Genomic DNA, 14896 nt, shown 5'->3' with positions numbered 1-14896 from the left:
GCCCCACCAGGAGGAAGACAGGAGGCCTCTCGTCTCTTCATTCGCCAAATAAAAACGTGGGCCGCACAAGGCCCACGTCCACGCACACCCAAATACACCGGTTCGCGCTTCCCTCTCTCTCTCCGGAGAATGTGTTCTCAGCACGGGAAACTGAGGCAGCCCCATCCTCCATCCTTAAAAAAAAGTCAGATAAGTAACCCGAGCTCAGAGGGCAAGGATACGCAAGACAGGGCCTGATTGGCTGAACCCCGACCGCCCCGCCCTCCGCCACCGGAAAAGGGCTGCAGGGGCTTCTGGCACCGTCCAGCCAGCGGCTTCCTGGGGTGTCCGGAAATCCCTGCTCAGGGCCAGGTGATCCTTATCAGGAACACTTAGGAATCAGCTAGCACCAGACGACACGCTGAAAACAATTTCAAGAATGGGGGCTTCAAAGAGTTTATTCGATAAACTGTGCTACGTTCTTTTTCAGAATGTGTAATATTAAACAATTTTTTTAAAAAGTTAAGCCAAATTAAGCTGAAACCTAGGTACTGGCCCCGTAAAAAAATCCCCTTCTAGGATGTTCACTGTCTGACTGTTTATAGTCAGGCACCCAAAGAAATCGCAGGGTTCAGAGATCAACTGAGGAGATGTCTGTGATGTGCTCTAAATAACCCAAGGGGCAAAGAAGGGGTGGGAGGGTCAGAGACGAACCAAGACCAGTCCTGTGTTAACTATTAAAACTGGGCGATGAAGCACAGGCAACTCTACTCAACACTCTGTAATCACCTATATGGGAAAAGAACCTGAAAAAGAGTGGTATGTGTATACATATAACTGATTCACCTTGCTCTACACTTGAAACTAACACAACAGTTTAAACCAACTACACTCCAATAAGAATTTTTTAAAAACTGGGCGATGAGTACATAGAGGGAAGTTCACTACAACATTCTTCTGCAAGTATGTGGAACTCTATAATTCTGTTTAATAATCAAAGTAGCGACCTGAAGGGATGATTCTCACATCGCCTTTTTTTTTTTTTTTTCTTAGTTTATTTATTTATTTATTATTAAATTCTTAGCATGTGGGGGGTCTTAGTTCCCTGACCCGGGCCTGAACCTGGGCCCCCTGCCTTGGGAGTGCAGGGTCAGCCACTGGACCACCAGGCAAGCCCCACTGCCCCTCTTTGTAAGTCTTTGCTTCTCTAGTTGGCAATTTCCAGAATGTCCCCCGATACCCAGCAGTCAGACCTCCAAGCCTTGGCACAGCTGCTCCCTCCCCTCGACGATGTCCCCAACACAGAAGGGAAACTGCTACTCTGGAAACCTCAGCTCAAAGGCTCCCTCCCCAGGAAGCCCTTCCAGCACCCCAGACACACTTAACTCACCCCCTCCTGCCCCAGCCACCCTCCTCCCCTCCGGCCTCATCAGGTGGTTGTACTGCTGTTACCTGCCTGTCTCCTCACTTGGCCAGGAACAGCTCATGAACAGGGATCACCTTTTAATGCCCAATGGAAAGAGGCACTGAACTGGGCGTCAGTGAACCACTGCTTCAGAATCTTTCGAAGAGCTATTCAAAGTGCAGAGCCCAGCTCCTCAGAAGCACAGGAGGACATCTGCATTTCAAACCCAGCAAGGACTCTCAAAATCAGACCGCCCCATTCTGGAATCAGATAGTGGGGATGATGGCACAACCTTCTGAGTACATTTTTTTTTTAAATCACTGCAATATACACTGGAAAAGTGTAAGTTTTAAGGACTTTCCTGGCAGTCCGGTGGTTAGGACTCTGTGTTTGCACTGAGGGGTATGTAGGTTCAAACCCTGGTCAGGGCACTAAGATTTCACATGCTGTACAGAGCAGCCAAAAAATAAAAATAAAGACATATTTTAAAAGTTTATAAATTTTATGGTATGCAAACTATAGCTCAACCAATCAATCAATCATTAGATCCACCCAGAGAAAGGGGCCTCCCTGGTAGCTCAGATGGTAAAGAACCCACCTGCAATGTGGGAGACCTGAGTTCAATCCCTGGGTCAGGAAGATCCCCTGGAGGATGGCATGGCAACCCACTCTGCTATTGTTGCCTGGAGAAGGAGCCAGGTGGGCCACAGTCCATGGGGTCACAAAGAGTTGGACATGACTGAGCGACTAAGCACAGCACAGAGAAAGGGACCTTATCTCCACATCCAGGAGAGAACAAGACTCCCCTCTCTCTTCTCAAGTCAAGAGATGTTCATGATGTGACAAGAGGCTTCACTGGGCAGCTCCCCAACATGTACTTCAAGGAACAGAGGGGTCTTTGCACCAGGACCACAAAAGACCACAGTAGCAGACACCCTCCACCCCCCCCCCACACACACACATTAAGGACATGCAACTAACCAGACTCTGCTAACACAGCCAGTCTACCCCCATGATGCTTCCTCGGGGAGCTGGTACTCTCTGGCCCTTCAATGCTACCACCAGTGTGTGTTTGTGTGTGTGTGTGTTGGGGGGGATGTGGCACACAGCCTCCCTCTCAATCTAGGGGCCACTTCTGACCCAAATTCACTCGAAGAGCTATCAGTAACCCTAGCCACCTTCCACGTACCCATGCCCCATCCCCTCCAGTTCCCCAGAGCACAAACAAGCCCATAAGACTCAGGAAGTTCACTCAGTGGTTGCAGGTGCCAGACGAAAGCCATAAATACAGATGCACACAAAGTATACATAAAAGTAGGGAGGAAGCAACGAATGGGAAAGCCCTAGTAAGAGTCCAGATCCCCTATTCCCTGGTCTACAGAGAAAATACCTTCCACCACATTACAGGAACTCGGCGGGATTCTCTGTCGGACCCAGATTTGTGGAACATTCAGAGTTAAGTCATAAGGCCCCCAGGTGAAATGGCTTTTCCTCCACTACCCCCCGCCCCCCACAAGTCACACAACAAGCAGGCACAGAGAAAAGTGGGCTGGGCTGAAACTGAACATTCAGGGACAGAGAATAGGATGGGAAGCGGGCAGGGAGGAGGAACGTCTCAGAGCTCCAAGGGCTGAGCCAAGGCCCGGGGCAGGGGGGAAAGGCCGGGGAGGCGCAGAGGAGCTGGAAACTCTGGGAAAGCAGGGAGCGGGGAGAGGTCTGCCCATCAGGATGAGGGACTGGGAAAGGGACGTAAAACCGAAGGTTGAGAGAGCTTACATCTTCAGATACAGTGTGAGGTCCTAGGAGGCGGGACGGGTCACGGATGAGGCAACGGGTAAGGCCAGGGACCGGATGGGAAGGACCGGCGAGGCCAAGGCCAGGGTCGGGACAGGAAGGACCAAGCCAGGCCGACGTCAGGGTCGGAGTGTGAAGGACCGCCCGGGGCCGCGGTTGGGGGCCCGGCTGGGAAGCACAGAGCCAACCGAGGTCAGGACGGGCAGGATGGAGCGGGACAGGGAACGAAACGGAAAGGACGCAGGGGAACCGAAGTCGGGGGGGCGGGGAGGACCGAGCGGGGGCCAAAGCCGCCGGACAGGGAGGAGAGCGGAGAGAGGCGCCGGCCGTACCTCTCCAGAGCTGGCCATGTCGAGGGCGGGCCGAGCCGCTGCCTCCAGAGCCAGAGCTCCAGGGCCTCCCGCCTGGCTGGCCAGGGATGCTCAAAGCCGGCGCGTCCGCGGCTCCACAGAGACCCGAGCAGGGGGCGGGTCCATCTGCCACTTCCGGCGCCCGCCGATACGCACTTCCGCTCGCCCGCGGGCGGGTTCCATGTGGCCGCCATGTTGGATGCGGCACGCAGGAAAGGCCTCGCTAGGGCGCGGGTTCAGCCCGCGAGGCCAAGCCGACCCGCGCCTGCTCTCCGGCCTCATCTCCAGCTCTTCTGCGCACTGCACGCCCCTTTGCAGCCGTGCGGGCCCCTCTTGCCGGTCGAGCACTCTTTTGTCTCTAGGCCTTTGCATTCGCTGTTCTTGGTGTCTGTAGTGTTAAGAAACCACCTGTCAGAGAGCCGGTTAACACGCACAGGCGCGCGCACACACACACACACACACACACACACACACACACACACACACACTCTCCCCAGAGAATAGAATTACCTCCTCCCCATCCTCCCGAACGCACACCTAAACTTGTCCTTATCCTGCGCAATTTTTCTCCATAATTCTTCTCACCATCTGATCTACTGTATCTTTTTTTTTTTCTCCTGTCCTACCCCAATAAACTAGACGCACTCCCTGACATAAGCACTGAATAAATATTTTCTGGGTAAGTTAATGTATAGATGATATGCTCTCACTCGTAACGTTTTGCATTTAAAAATCATTTGTTGGACTCCCACAGTGGTACAAGTGGGTAAGAATCCGCCTGCAAATGAAGGGGACACAGCTGAAACCTGGCACCTGGCTTGGGAAGATCCCACGTGTCGTGGAGCAGAGCAGCAACGCCTGTGTCCCACAATTAGTGATACTGCTGCGGAGCCCGGGAGCTGAAACTGCTGAGCTGGCGTGCTGCAGCTCCTGAAGCCCTGTGTCTAGAGCCTGTGCTAAAAATCCTCTGGACAGAAAGAACTGGATTTGAGTGCTCGTTCCGACTTCCTCCTGGGTGACTCGAAGCAAATGTGTTTCTTGGGAGGAGGATGTCAGAATACAGCCAGCTGAGTGGCTTCAACAACAGAAATTCATCTTCTCACACTTCTAGGGGCTAGACGTCAGAAATGCAAATGTTGACTGGACCATACTCCTTCCAAAGGCCCAAGGGAAGAATCCTTCCTTGATCCTTTTATGTTGTGGGGAGTTGCCAGCAATCCTTGGGCTTCCTGGATGGCTCAGCAGTAAAGAATCTGCCTGTAATTCAGAACCTGCAGAAGATGCAGGTTCAATCCCTGGGTACGGAAGATCCCCTCGGAGGAGGGCAAGGCAACCACTCCAGTATTCTTACCTGGAGAATTCCATGGACAGGAGAGCCTGGTGAGCTAGAGTCCATAAGGTCACAAAGAGTCGGACACGACTGAAGCAGCGTAGCACTCACATACCAGCAATTCTTGGAGTTCCTTGGCCTGTAGCCACATATACCAAGTGCTGCCTCTGGGGCCATCTTCCCTCTTTGCCTCTGTGTATGTGAGTGTGTGTATGTATCTGCTTTTATTTATTTATTATTTATATTTTGCAGGGGCGTGGGGGGCGCGAGGGCCTCACTGAACAGCTTGTGGGATCCTATTTACCTCATCAGGGATGGAACCTGCATCCTCAGCAGTGAAAGTGTGGAGTCCTAAGCACCGGACTGCCAGGGAATTCAGGGAATTCCCTCTCATTTTCTTATAAAGACACCAGTCATGCTGGAGTTAAGATCCACCTTAGGCCAGCATGACTTCATCTTAACTAATGACATCTGCTGAGACCTTGTTTCCAAATAAGGTCACATTCTGCGATTCCAGGTGAACCTGAACCTTCGGGATACACTATTCAACCCAGTACATCAAGTTTCATATCAAGTCCTCTCTGGGTGTCATTTCCCTCCCACCTCACCAGGTTGAGCCAGTTAGTATCCAGTTAGGACGGAGAGCGCTCTGAGGGCAGACCTCCATGGGGACAGGCACAGTCGGTGCCTCAAAGAGCTCATGGTTTGGTCAGCCTTTAGGTACCACTCCAGACACACATGTTAATGGAGTCCTCATTGTTTAACTATGCAAGCCTCCATAGTGGAGCTCAACTCTGACTCAGGCAGGCATGTGGGGGAGTTTCACAGAGGCCCAGATCCTCCTGACTGCCACGCCCCTTCCTTTTCTTCCCTCAGGAGCAGAATCAGGTTTGTTTCTCGCTGTGCGGTGTGTTTACTGCTCTGCACCCCTGGACAGGGCAGGGCAGCAGCAGGCCCTCCATCAGCATTGTCAAATCAATGATGAATCAAATGCGATTGTACAAGTACGTGTCCAGCAGAGAGGAGCCATTCAGTACTTATAAGCTGGAACCATCGTAGTTCTTACACAGCCTAGTGAGGAAGGGACTCCATGTGTCCTGGGATCCCCAATTCCAAGGAACACTTGAGCTGGAAATCACTGAGTGTGGGGCTTAAGGAGACGGGAATAGGGGCCAGCTCCAACGCCTCACCACTTCTGCGCTGTCACAGGCCTTTCTGGGTTTGGGTGACACTTCCCTCAATAGCATCTGCCGAGAAGTGTAGGTGAACGGATAAATGAGCACAGTCCATCGAAACCATGGGATATTATTCAACACTAAAAAGAAATGAGCTATTGGGATTTCCCTTGTGGCCCAATGGATAAGAATTCGCCTGCCAACGCAGGGAACATGGATTTGATCCCTGATCCGGGAAGATCGCACGTGCAGCAGAGCAACTCAGCCCAAGCTCCACAGCTACTCGGCCTGTGCTCTAGATCCCTCGAGCCGCAACTACTGAAGCCCATGGACCTAGAGCTCAGCCACAGGGGAGTCCCCACCGTGAGACGCCTGTGCAACTAGAGAGGAGCCCCCGCTGTCTGCAACCAGAGAAAGCCCCGATGCTGCAATGCAGACCCAGTGCAGCCAAAACTAAACAAAGCAGTATATACACATCAAAAAAAATCTGAAAAAAAAAAAGAACAAAATGAGCTATTAAGCTGTGAAAAGACGTGGAAGAAATTTAAAAGCATATTACTGAGTGAAAGAAGTCAATCTGAAAAGGCTACATACTGTATGATTCCCATGACATGACATTCTGGAAAAGGCAGAAGTTGTGGAGACAATGAAAAGATCAAGAATTGCCAGGAGTTAGGGGGACCAGAAGAGGGAGGAATAGGCAGAGCACAGAGGATTTTTAGGGCAGGAAACTACTCTGTATGATACTGTAATGGTGGACGTCTGTCCAAACCCATACCAGGTAAACTGAGAGTGAACCCAAATGTAAAGTATGGGTGATATGATGAATCAGTGTAGGCTCATCAGTGGTAACAAAGGCGCAGTCCTGCTGGGGATGTTGATGGTGGAGGCTATGCAAGCAGCGGGTATATGGGGAATGGCTTCCGCTCAGTTTTCCTGCGAACCTAAAACTGCTCTACAAATTAAAGTCTCTTATTTTTGAAATATGTGTATCTGACCTTCTCACTCCTGAAGACCCTCTCTCTGTCTCTGCCCGTGCTGCCCCCTCTGTTGGGCAGCTTTCACTCCAGCTCTGGCTCTGTTTCATTATCCTCCCAAAATCCTTTCCGCAGAAAGCAGTCCTGTTCTCCTCCGTCAGTATCCTTCCAAGCATTCCTTGAAGGCATTTATCCCAGTGGATAATTAAAGAACCATCAGTGTGAGTTTTTGGTCCACATCTCTCCTCCCACAAGGCCAGTGCCATCCACTAGAACTTTCTGTAAGGAGGAGAATGTTCCATACCTGTGCTGTCCAGGGGACACTTGAACTGTCACTTGTGCAACTGATAAACTAAATTCTTGATTGTAATTTTGTTGTTCAGTCGCTAAGTCACGTCCAACTCTTTGCCACCCCATGGACTGTAGCACGCCGGGCTTCTCTGTCCATGGGATTCTCCAGCTAACAATACTGCAGTGGATTGCCATTTCCTTCTCCAGGGGATCTCCCTGGAGCAGGGATCGAACCCACATCTCCTGCATCGGGCAGGCAGATTCTTTACCACTGAGCCACCAGGAAAGCCCACAATTGTAATTTGTTTAAATGTAAATAGCCACCTGTGGCTCAAGGCCCCCTCGGGGACAGTGGGGCAAGACTGGAAGCCCTCTGAGGGCAGGGACAATGTCAGGATATCACTGCTGAATACCCCTTCCTCCGGAACTGTGTCAGTGCTCGAAATACAAGTTGAATGATGAATAAGGCGAAGGAGTGAATGAAGGCGTCAACCACTGGCAGGGACTCTGAATGATCCCAGTCCCTGGGTCCCTTGGGTGACTCGAACTACCTGCCACTGGCCCCGTAGAGCTGCCCACGGCCTCAGTTCCCCCCAAAGAAGATGACTGGTCTCCAACAATGTCACCAGGGGCATGTGAACCTCCCTCACCGCTGGGCTCCAAGAAGGCACATCGGGATGAAGGCAGTGACCTGAGACTCTGAGCCTCTGCACTTGCCGAGACTCCCCTCCCCTCAGGACACCTGCTGGGGTGCAGTTCCCTCCTGGCAGAGGGTGCTTCTGAGAGGAGGGACGTTCTGGGCAGCGAGAGATGGTTTCGGTTTCTTAAGAAGGTGAAGCTCTGGTGTTCAGAGCAGCCTCACGGGGGAGCCAGCCCCCTGGGAAAGCAGGGCGGAGACTCCGGGGTCAGAGAAGAGAAGCCCAAGGTCTGTACAAGAAGACAGCCGTGTGGGGGCTGAACCTTGCCTTGTCCGGCCTGTTGATCTCTCAGGCTTCCCAGATGTCAGGGTCAAGTTCCAGCGTCCTTACTCATAAGGTGGGTGACCTGGAGCCGGTGTACCTGGCCTCGCTGAGACTGTTTTCTAATCTGTATAATGGGTATAGGAGGAAGGTGGGAGGCAATCAGCACCCTCTGGCTTAACCCGGATGATCAGCACAGCAGTGGGCCCTGGAGGGAAGGGGCAGCCCCTGCAGGGTCAAACATGTGTCTCCTTTCAAAGGGGAAGACTGAGGGGGCACCTGCTCACAAGCACCCTTCCTGCTGTTACTGACATTCCCATTTCTCAGATGGGCATGTAGACAGTAACACAATTCTCCAGGGCCACATAGAAAAGACACATGGCCCCAGCCACCCTCCCATTCATCCACGGGCGTCTGGCCTCACTCAATCAGGGCCACTGCCTGAGACGTGCACACCCACACTCCACCTCCCCAAGTGACTCCTGGCCAGCTCACACCCCCCTCCCACAAGAAGCCGTCTGAAGAAACCTCCTATTCAAGAGCCATGGCTACTCCCACCCCACCATCAACCAGGTTTATAGTCCTTTATTATTTATTTGTTGTTGGGAAAAGGCAAAATGATGACTGCTGCTTTTGTTACCTGTTATTTTTTTTTTTAGCTTTGATGAGCTTGGATATATGGACGTGATGAATGGCCCTCATCTTCCCTGACCGACCCTGTGGTCTTCATCACTCTCAACCTCTGCACTTTTTTCTTCTTATTGCCACTGGGCATGATACATTCTTATTTATTCTGTCTTCCCCAGTGAACAGGGCGCCTCATGAGGGTAGGAAACACAGCTGGTTTCTTCTCCACTGCAGCCCATTCTGGGGCAAAGATAGTGCTTGGAAGGAGGAAGGAAGGGAGGAAGGAAGACAAGGAGGGAGGGAGGGGAAGAGAGGAATTTCCGGACTGACAGCTCCTCCAGGGCTGGGTCTGTGTCCAAGGCATCAGCATACAGTAGGCGCCCAACTCTTACCTGAGGAATGAATAAGCAGTCCAAGGTGGAAACTTAACTTGTAGCTCCGAGTCCAGGGCTCACCACCACCCCAGAATTAGACCAGAACTAACTAGAACTGACCCGACCCGGCAGGGACTTCCCTTCTCAGCCCCTGCTTTCTGAGCCTCTGTCCTTGGCGCCCTGCTCTTCCTCTGGGCCAGGTGAAAGAGGCGGTCTGGGACGCCCTGAACAGGACCCCTTCCGGATGGCACGCTCTGCAGCCGCCTGCTGTTTCATGTGCTGACCCAGGAAAACCTGCCCGGCGAGCCCAGGACTGTGGGCTCCTGTTTGGTTTTGGAAGCCATCAAGAGGTCAATCAGTCCCCCTCCCAGCGCAAAGATAACTGCCTTGCACTCACATTTCTCCTCTTCCTCCAGACCTGGAGTTGACCACACCCCCTCAAGATGCTGGGCAAAAGGACATTCCTGAGGGTTTGCACTGTTTCTCCCCAAGATGGGAGGAGTGGGTCATTTCTGCCCCCAGAGGCCACAACTCCTAGTGGAGTTCTGGAGGGACCCCCAGGTTCACAGAGGGAGCCCCCCCAAAGGCCACCTATCTGGACTGACTTGGGGGTCAATCTCCGGTCTCTGTGCCTCACTCCCTCTAGAGAGGGGGGGCATCCATCATAGGGGAACCTCACCCCTTTTCCTCCAGAGAAGAGCCCCAGACTGACCTGAGGCACCAGGCAGACCCCACCCTCCAGGAGTGGGGAATCAGGAGCTGGGAGGCGAGCTGTGGTCCCCCCACAGGGTCTTGGGAGAACTGGGGCAAACTGCACTTGCAATTGGGAACCCTCCAGTCCCAAGGACTGGATCCAGACCTTGGCCAAGTCCCCCCAGAGCCATCTCTGCCAACCCCCACAGCCCCTCACCCACCGGTTGGGGCAGGTGCCCTGAAGACCCATAGGAAGAGCCCCTCCTGTGGGGGTCACTCCAGGTGAATGGGCAGGTGTTACTCTGGAGCTCAGCCTCAGAGCCCCTGGCCCGCTGCAGGTTCTGAAGTCTGACTTAGGAGGCCCCCACCCAATCGCAGGAGGTAGGTATAAAGAACCCCAACTCCCTGGCTCCCAACTCAAGAATCTCACTATCAGAACCAGTGAGAAATGGGGATACCAGGGCCAGGCCAGGCAATTTATCTCAAACGTGAGAGGCTAGAATCCTTAACTCGTCCTGCGTGACCCTCCAAGAACCCCCAGGGAAAGAGGTGTCTCAGAGAGGCCCCCAACGCCCCACCCTTGTCCCCAACACCCAGCAACAACCAAGCATGAGTGTGTTTAAGGTGTGCACTTTATTGAACTGGTCTCAAGTCAGTGTACAGGAGAGCCCTGGCTGCCTCCGCACCTCAACCCGCTCCCAGGGGGACCAAAAGCCTTCATACATCTCAAGTTGGGGGACAAAAAAAGGGGGCCATGATGGCTGACCATTCAAAATAAAACAAACAAAAAGAACAAGTATTAAGGCGAAGATTAAAAACAAAATTTTTTTTGGAGTACATAATTTACACAAAAGCGATGCTATCACCTCCCGTGTGGACTGGGCGAGGACTGGCCCCCTCTCCTTAGGGAGAAGCGGGGTGGCTTTTGGGAAGGCAAAGGACTTCCTGTAACAATGCATCTCACGATATTTGGAATGACTATTTAAAAAAAAAAAAAAAGAAAAACAATGTACAATCAAAGTCCTCGGCCACATTGTAGAACTTTGGGGATGCTCGATCCAACCGACTGCTGTCACCTTCACCGTTCCAGTTTTTAAATCCTGAGTCAAGCGCCAAAAAAAAAAAAATCAAAAAAGACAAAAAAAAAAAAAAAAACCAAATAAAGCCATGCCAATCTCATCTCGTTTTCTGCGCAAGTTAGGTTTTGTCAAGAGAAAGGGTGTGACGCAGCCAACAGTCCGCCTAGAAGCACTTGCGGTGGACGATGGAGGGGCCGGACTCATCGTACTCCTGCTTGCTGATCCACATCTGCTGGAAGGTGGACAGCGAGGCCAGGATGGAACCGCCAATCCACACAGAGTACTTGCGCTCAGGGGGCGCAATGATCTGGGGAGAGAGAAAGGGGCAGTGAGGGCCCTGGCGTCATCTCCCTGTGCACGCGGAACCCCGGCAGGGCAGCTGCCTTGACAACCACCACGCCCATCTGCACCCCGCCCAGCTCTGGCTGGGCGCTCACCTTGATCTTCATCGTGCTGGGTGCCAGAGCAGTGATCTCTTTCTGCATCCTGTCCGCGATGCCAGGGTACATGGTGGTCCCGCCAGACAGCACCGTGTTGGCGTAGAGGTCCTTGCGGATGTCGACGTCACACTTCATGATGGAATTGAAGGTAGTTTCGTGAATGCCGCAGGATTCCATGCCTGGGGAAGACAGAGAAGACAGACTTAGCCTCCAGTGTGGCCACAGGGTGACCTTTGTGTGGGGCGGGCAGGGCGGGCCTTCTCACTCACCCAGGAAGGAAGGCTGGAAGAGAGCCTCGGGGCAGCGGAACCGCTCGTTGCCGATGGTGATGACCTGCCCGTCCGGCAGCTCGTAGCTCTTCTCCAGGGAGGAGCTGGAGGCCGCAGTGGCCATCTCCTGCTCGAAGTCCAGGGCAACGTAGCACAGCTTCTCCTTGATGTCTCGGACGATCTCCCGCTCGGCCGTGGTGGTGAAGCTGTAGCCACGCTCCGTGAGGATCTTCATGAGGTAGTCCGTCAGGTCCCGGCCAGCCAGGTCCAGACGCAGGATGGCGTGGGGGAGGGCGTACCCCTCGTAGATGGGCACAGTGTGGGTGACCCCGTCACCGGAATCCATCACGATGCCGGTGGTGCGGCCAGAGGCATACAGGGACAGCACAGCCTGGATGGCCACGTACATGGCGGGGGTGTTGAAGGTCTCGAACATGATCTGTAGGGAGAGACGGGGCACGTCATACTTGGGACGCCACAGCGGGCAGTCAGGCCAGACTGGGGACATGCAGAAGAGTGCAAGGAACACAGCTAAGTGTGCTGGGGATCCCAGGATGGGGATTCACTTCAGAACATATTGTGCACCTACTGAATACACACTCCAAGGCCGCTTGGCAGCAGCCTCGGTTGGCTTTTGTCACACGAGCCAGGGTTAGTACCTACACCCACAGCACTTTATGCTTTCAACACCTAGTCAGAAAGGCAAACACCAGAAAAAGACCCCATCTGGGGAAAAGCAAATAGAACCTGCAGAGTTCCAAAGGAGACTCAGCTCAGAGAAGAGAGTCCTAGGAAAATGGCAGAAGAGAGAATAAGTGAGAAAAGGCGTGGCCAAGAAGGGCAAGAAAGGAGGGGCGCTGAGGTGAGGCCGGGCGGCCCACTGACCTGGGTCATCTTCTCACGGTTGGCCTTGGGGTTCAGGGGGGCCTCGGTCAGCAGCACGGGGTGCTCCTCGGGGGCCACACGCAGCTCGTTGTAGAAGGTGTGATGCCAGATCTTCTCCATGTCGTCCCAGTTGGTGACGATGCCATGCTCGATAGGGTACTTGAGGGTCAGGATGCCTCTCTTGCTCTGAGCCTCATCACCCACGTAGGAGTCCTTCTGGCCCATGCCCACCATCACACCCTGCGGAGAGGAGCGAGGAGGCGCCTTCAGCTCCGGCCCAAGTCTCACCGACACCCCCCCCAACCCAAAAAGGCCTCCCCCCACCCTCCTCCCCGCCAGCTCCTTAGAGCGCAGGACCGACCCACCAAGCCAGACCCCCAGGCTGGCGCCATACCTGGTGCCGGGGACGCCCCACGATGGAGGGGAAGACGGCCCGGGGAGCATCGTCGCCCGCGAAGCCGGCCTTGCACATGCCGGAGCCGTTGTCGACCACGAGCGCAGCAATATCATCATCCATGGCGTACTGCAGGGGACAACCGGGCGGTGAGCCGGGGTGTGAGGTGGGTGTCGGGCGCGGCCGCCCCCGCCCTACCCACTTCCGGCGCAGCGCGCCTTCGAGCCGCTAGGGGGCGCCGGCGCGCGCGCGCCCAGATTAGGGACAAAGGAAGCCGGCCGGCCGCGTTATTACCATAAAAGGCAAACGCGGGTTGGAGGCGGCCCCCGCGGCGCGCGGCAGGAAGCCAGGCCTCCGCCCCCTCCCCACCGGGCGCCAGCCCCGCCCCGCCCCGCCAGCGCCAGCACCACCCGGCCGGCGCGCGGCGGCGGCGGCCACGCCCGCCAGGCGGCCGGCAGCGCAGGGAGGAAGTGCGCGCAGGCGCTCTCGCGCCACGGCAGCCCCACCCCTTCCGGCCTGCTGCCCCGCCCTCGCTTCCCGAGCCTAGCGCGCACGCGCACGCCAAAAGCGACCCCAGCCCCCACTCCGCCGGGCCGCGCCGCCGCGCCCACCCTCCCTCCCCGCCGCCGCCGCCGCCGCCGCCCCGGGATCGCCCTGGAGAAGCAAAGCGGCCCGCTAGCGGACAGAGATCCAGGGCGTCCCCAGCCGCGATGGAGCGCGCCCCGAGCGCAGCTCCGGCCCCGAGCGAGAGGAGCGCAGGAGCCCGCTCTCTGCAGCCCGGCGGTCGTCCACGGGGGCCGGGGGGCCCTCCTGCCCGGAGGAGGCGCCGGCCCCCCGGGCGCAGCAGTGGCCCGGCCGGCGCGGGGGACCCCTTACCTGGTTGCGGTGTCGGCTGGCGGCGAAGGCGGAGCGGCGAAGGCGAGAGGCCTGTGTTGGCGGAGCGGACGCGGTCTCGGCGGTGGCTGCGCCTCGCGCCGCCGGGTTATATAGGGCGCCGCTGCGGCCGCTCGAGCCATAAAAGGCAACTTTCGAAACGGCGGGCGCTGATTGGCCCCGCGCCGCTCACTCACCGGCCTCGCCGCACAGTGCAGCATTTTTTTTTTTTTTTTAACCCCCCTCTCCCCTCCTTTTGCAAAAAAAAAAAGAAAGAGATGGACTGGGAGAGAGCGAGAGCGAGATTGAGGAAGACGAGGGAGAGAGTTTTGGCGTTGGCCTCCCTGGGGTACTGGGCGGCCCACGGGCAGGGGGTGCGAGCCCCGGGCAGCCGCCCCTCCGAGCAGTTGCCCCAGGTCCGGCCCCGTGCGGCCAGGCCCGCACCCAGCCTGCCTCTGTCGCTGCGGGACCCCCGCCACCTCAGGCCCCTCCGGGTGTGGATGCCCCAGGGCAGCGAGTGCCCCGGTGGGCAAGGGTCAGCACGGATGCCAGGGTTCCTGGTCGCTGTGGGTGCATGCTTAGGGAACAGATGTGGGGGGAAGGGGTGGGCAGAGAGCCCCCCACCCTTTCCAACGTTAGCTCAACTGTCCGGAAAGCTTGGGTTACAGGAGGGCCTCTGATTGGGGGTGCCCTGCTTGCTAAGTGGGTGTTGTCAGTGTGCTAAGGGGGCCATTGTTACTCAGACCTGGGGCTCAGAGCTGTGTTGACACCGGGGACTCGGGGGGCTTGTGGCCATTTAACAGGGACTTCAGGACCACGGTCCCCAGGGACAGGGCAGGCCTCCCCCCACCCCCAACCCACCCAGGGGCCAGCGGCTGGCCGAGCCTCCCTTGCTGCAGGACTGGACAGAGGTGGGATCTGTAGAACGGAGGAACCGTTTCCATGGAGCTGGGCTGCCTCTGAGAACTGCCTGGTCACACCCAGCCAAGGCCAAGCCTGGGC

General features: G+C 55.6%; 2 protein-coding genes across 10 annotated transcripts in view; both read right to left on the bottom strand.

Moving 5' to 3' along the window:
* Positions 1–3878, bottom strand: part of FBXL18 (F-box and leucine rich repeat protein 18) — a 31347-nt gene extending 27469 nt beyond the window's left edge. For 4 of the 9 annotated variants that reach the window (XM_061153719.1, XM_061153715.1, XM_061153721.1 and 1 more), the window contains exon 1: positions 3511–3876. In XM_061153719.1, the coding sequence (XP_061009702.1) occupies positions 3511–3528 (18 nt within the window). In that variant the 5' untranslated portion in view covers positions 3529–3876. Of the gene's footprint in view, positions 1–3160; positions 3410–3510 lie in introns of those variants that run through there. The other 5 variants (XM_061153718.1, XM_061153720.1, XM_061153714.1 and 2 more) reach the window with 4 other exon arrangements.
* A 6690-nt stretch (positions 3879–10568) lies between these two features.
* On the bottom strand, positions 10569–14019 carry ACTB (actin beta). The gene is made up of 6 exons (XM_061153750.1): positions 13898–14019; positions 13022–13150; positions 12628–12867; positions 11743–12181; positions 11471–11652; positions 10569–11340 (listed from the first exon to the last, which is right to left on the bottom strand). The coding sequence occupies exons 2-6, from the start codon at positions 13142–13144 to the stop codon at positions 11197–11199; spliced, it is 1128 nt and encodes a 375-aa protein (XP_061009733.1). The 5' UTR covers positions 13145–13150; positions 13898–14019; the 3' UTR covers positions 10569–11196.
* Positions 14020–14896: the final 877 nt, after the last annotated feature.

Source organism: Dama dama, chromosome 10 (assembly GCF_033118175.1).
Source record: "Dama dama isolate Ldn47 chromosome 10, ASM3311817v1, whole genome shotgun sequence".
Classification (NCBI taxonomy): Eukaryota; Metazoa; Chordata; class Mammalia; order Artiodactyla; family Cervidae; genus Dama; species Dama dama.
The sequence above is the reverse complement of the archived record's forward strand: the minus strand, read 5'-3'. Positions and strand labels throughout refer to the sequence as shown.

What these genes read in the sequence shown, in the direction of transcription:
- ACTB (XM_061153750.1), bottom strand. Translation starts at nt 13,144, where the DNA reads ATGGATGATGATATTGCTGCGCTCGTGGTCGACAACGGCTCCGGCATG. An exon ending in ACCGTGAGAAGATGACCCAG is followed by an intron (nt 12,182 to 12,627) that starts GTCAGTGGGCCG and finishes CTCTCCCTACAG; the next exon opens with ATCATGTTCGAGACCTTCAA. An exon ending in CCAGCACGATGAAGATCAAG is followed by an intron (nt 11,341 to 11,470) that starts GTGAGCGCCCAG and finishes CTCTCTCCCCAG; the next exon opens with ATCATTGCGCCCCCTGAGCG.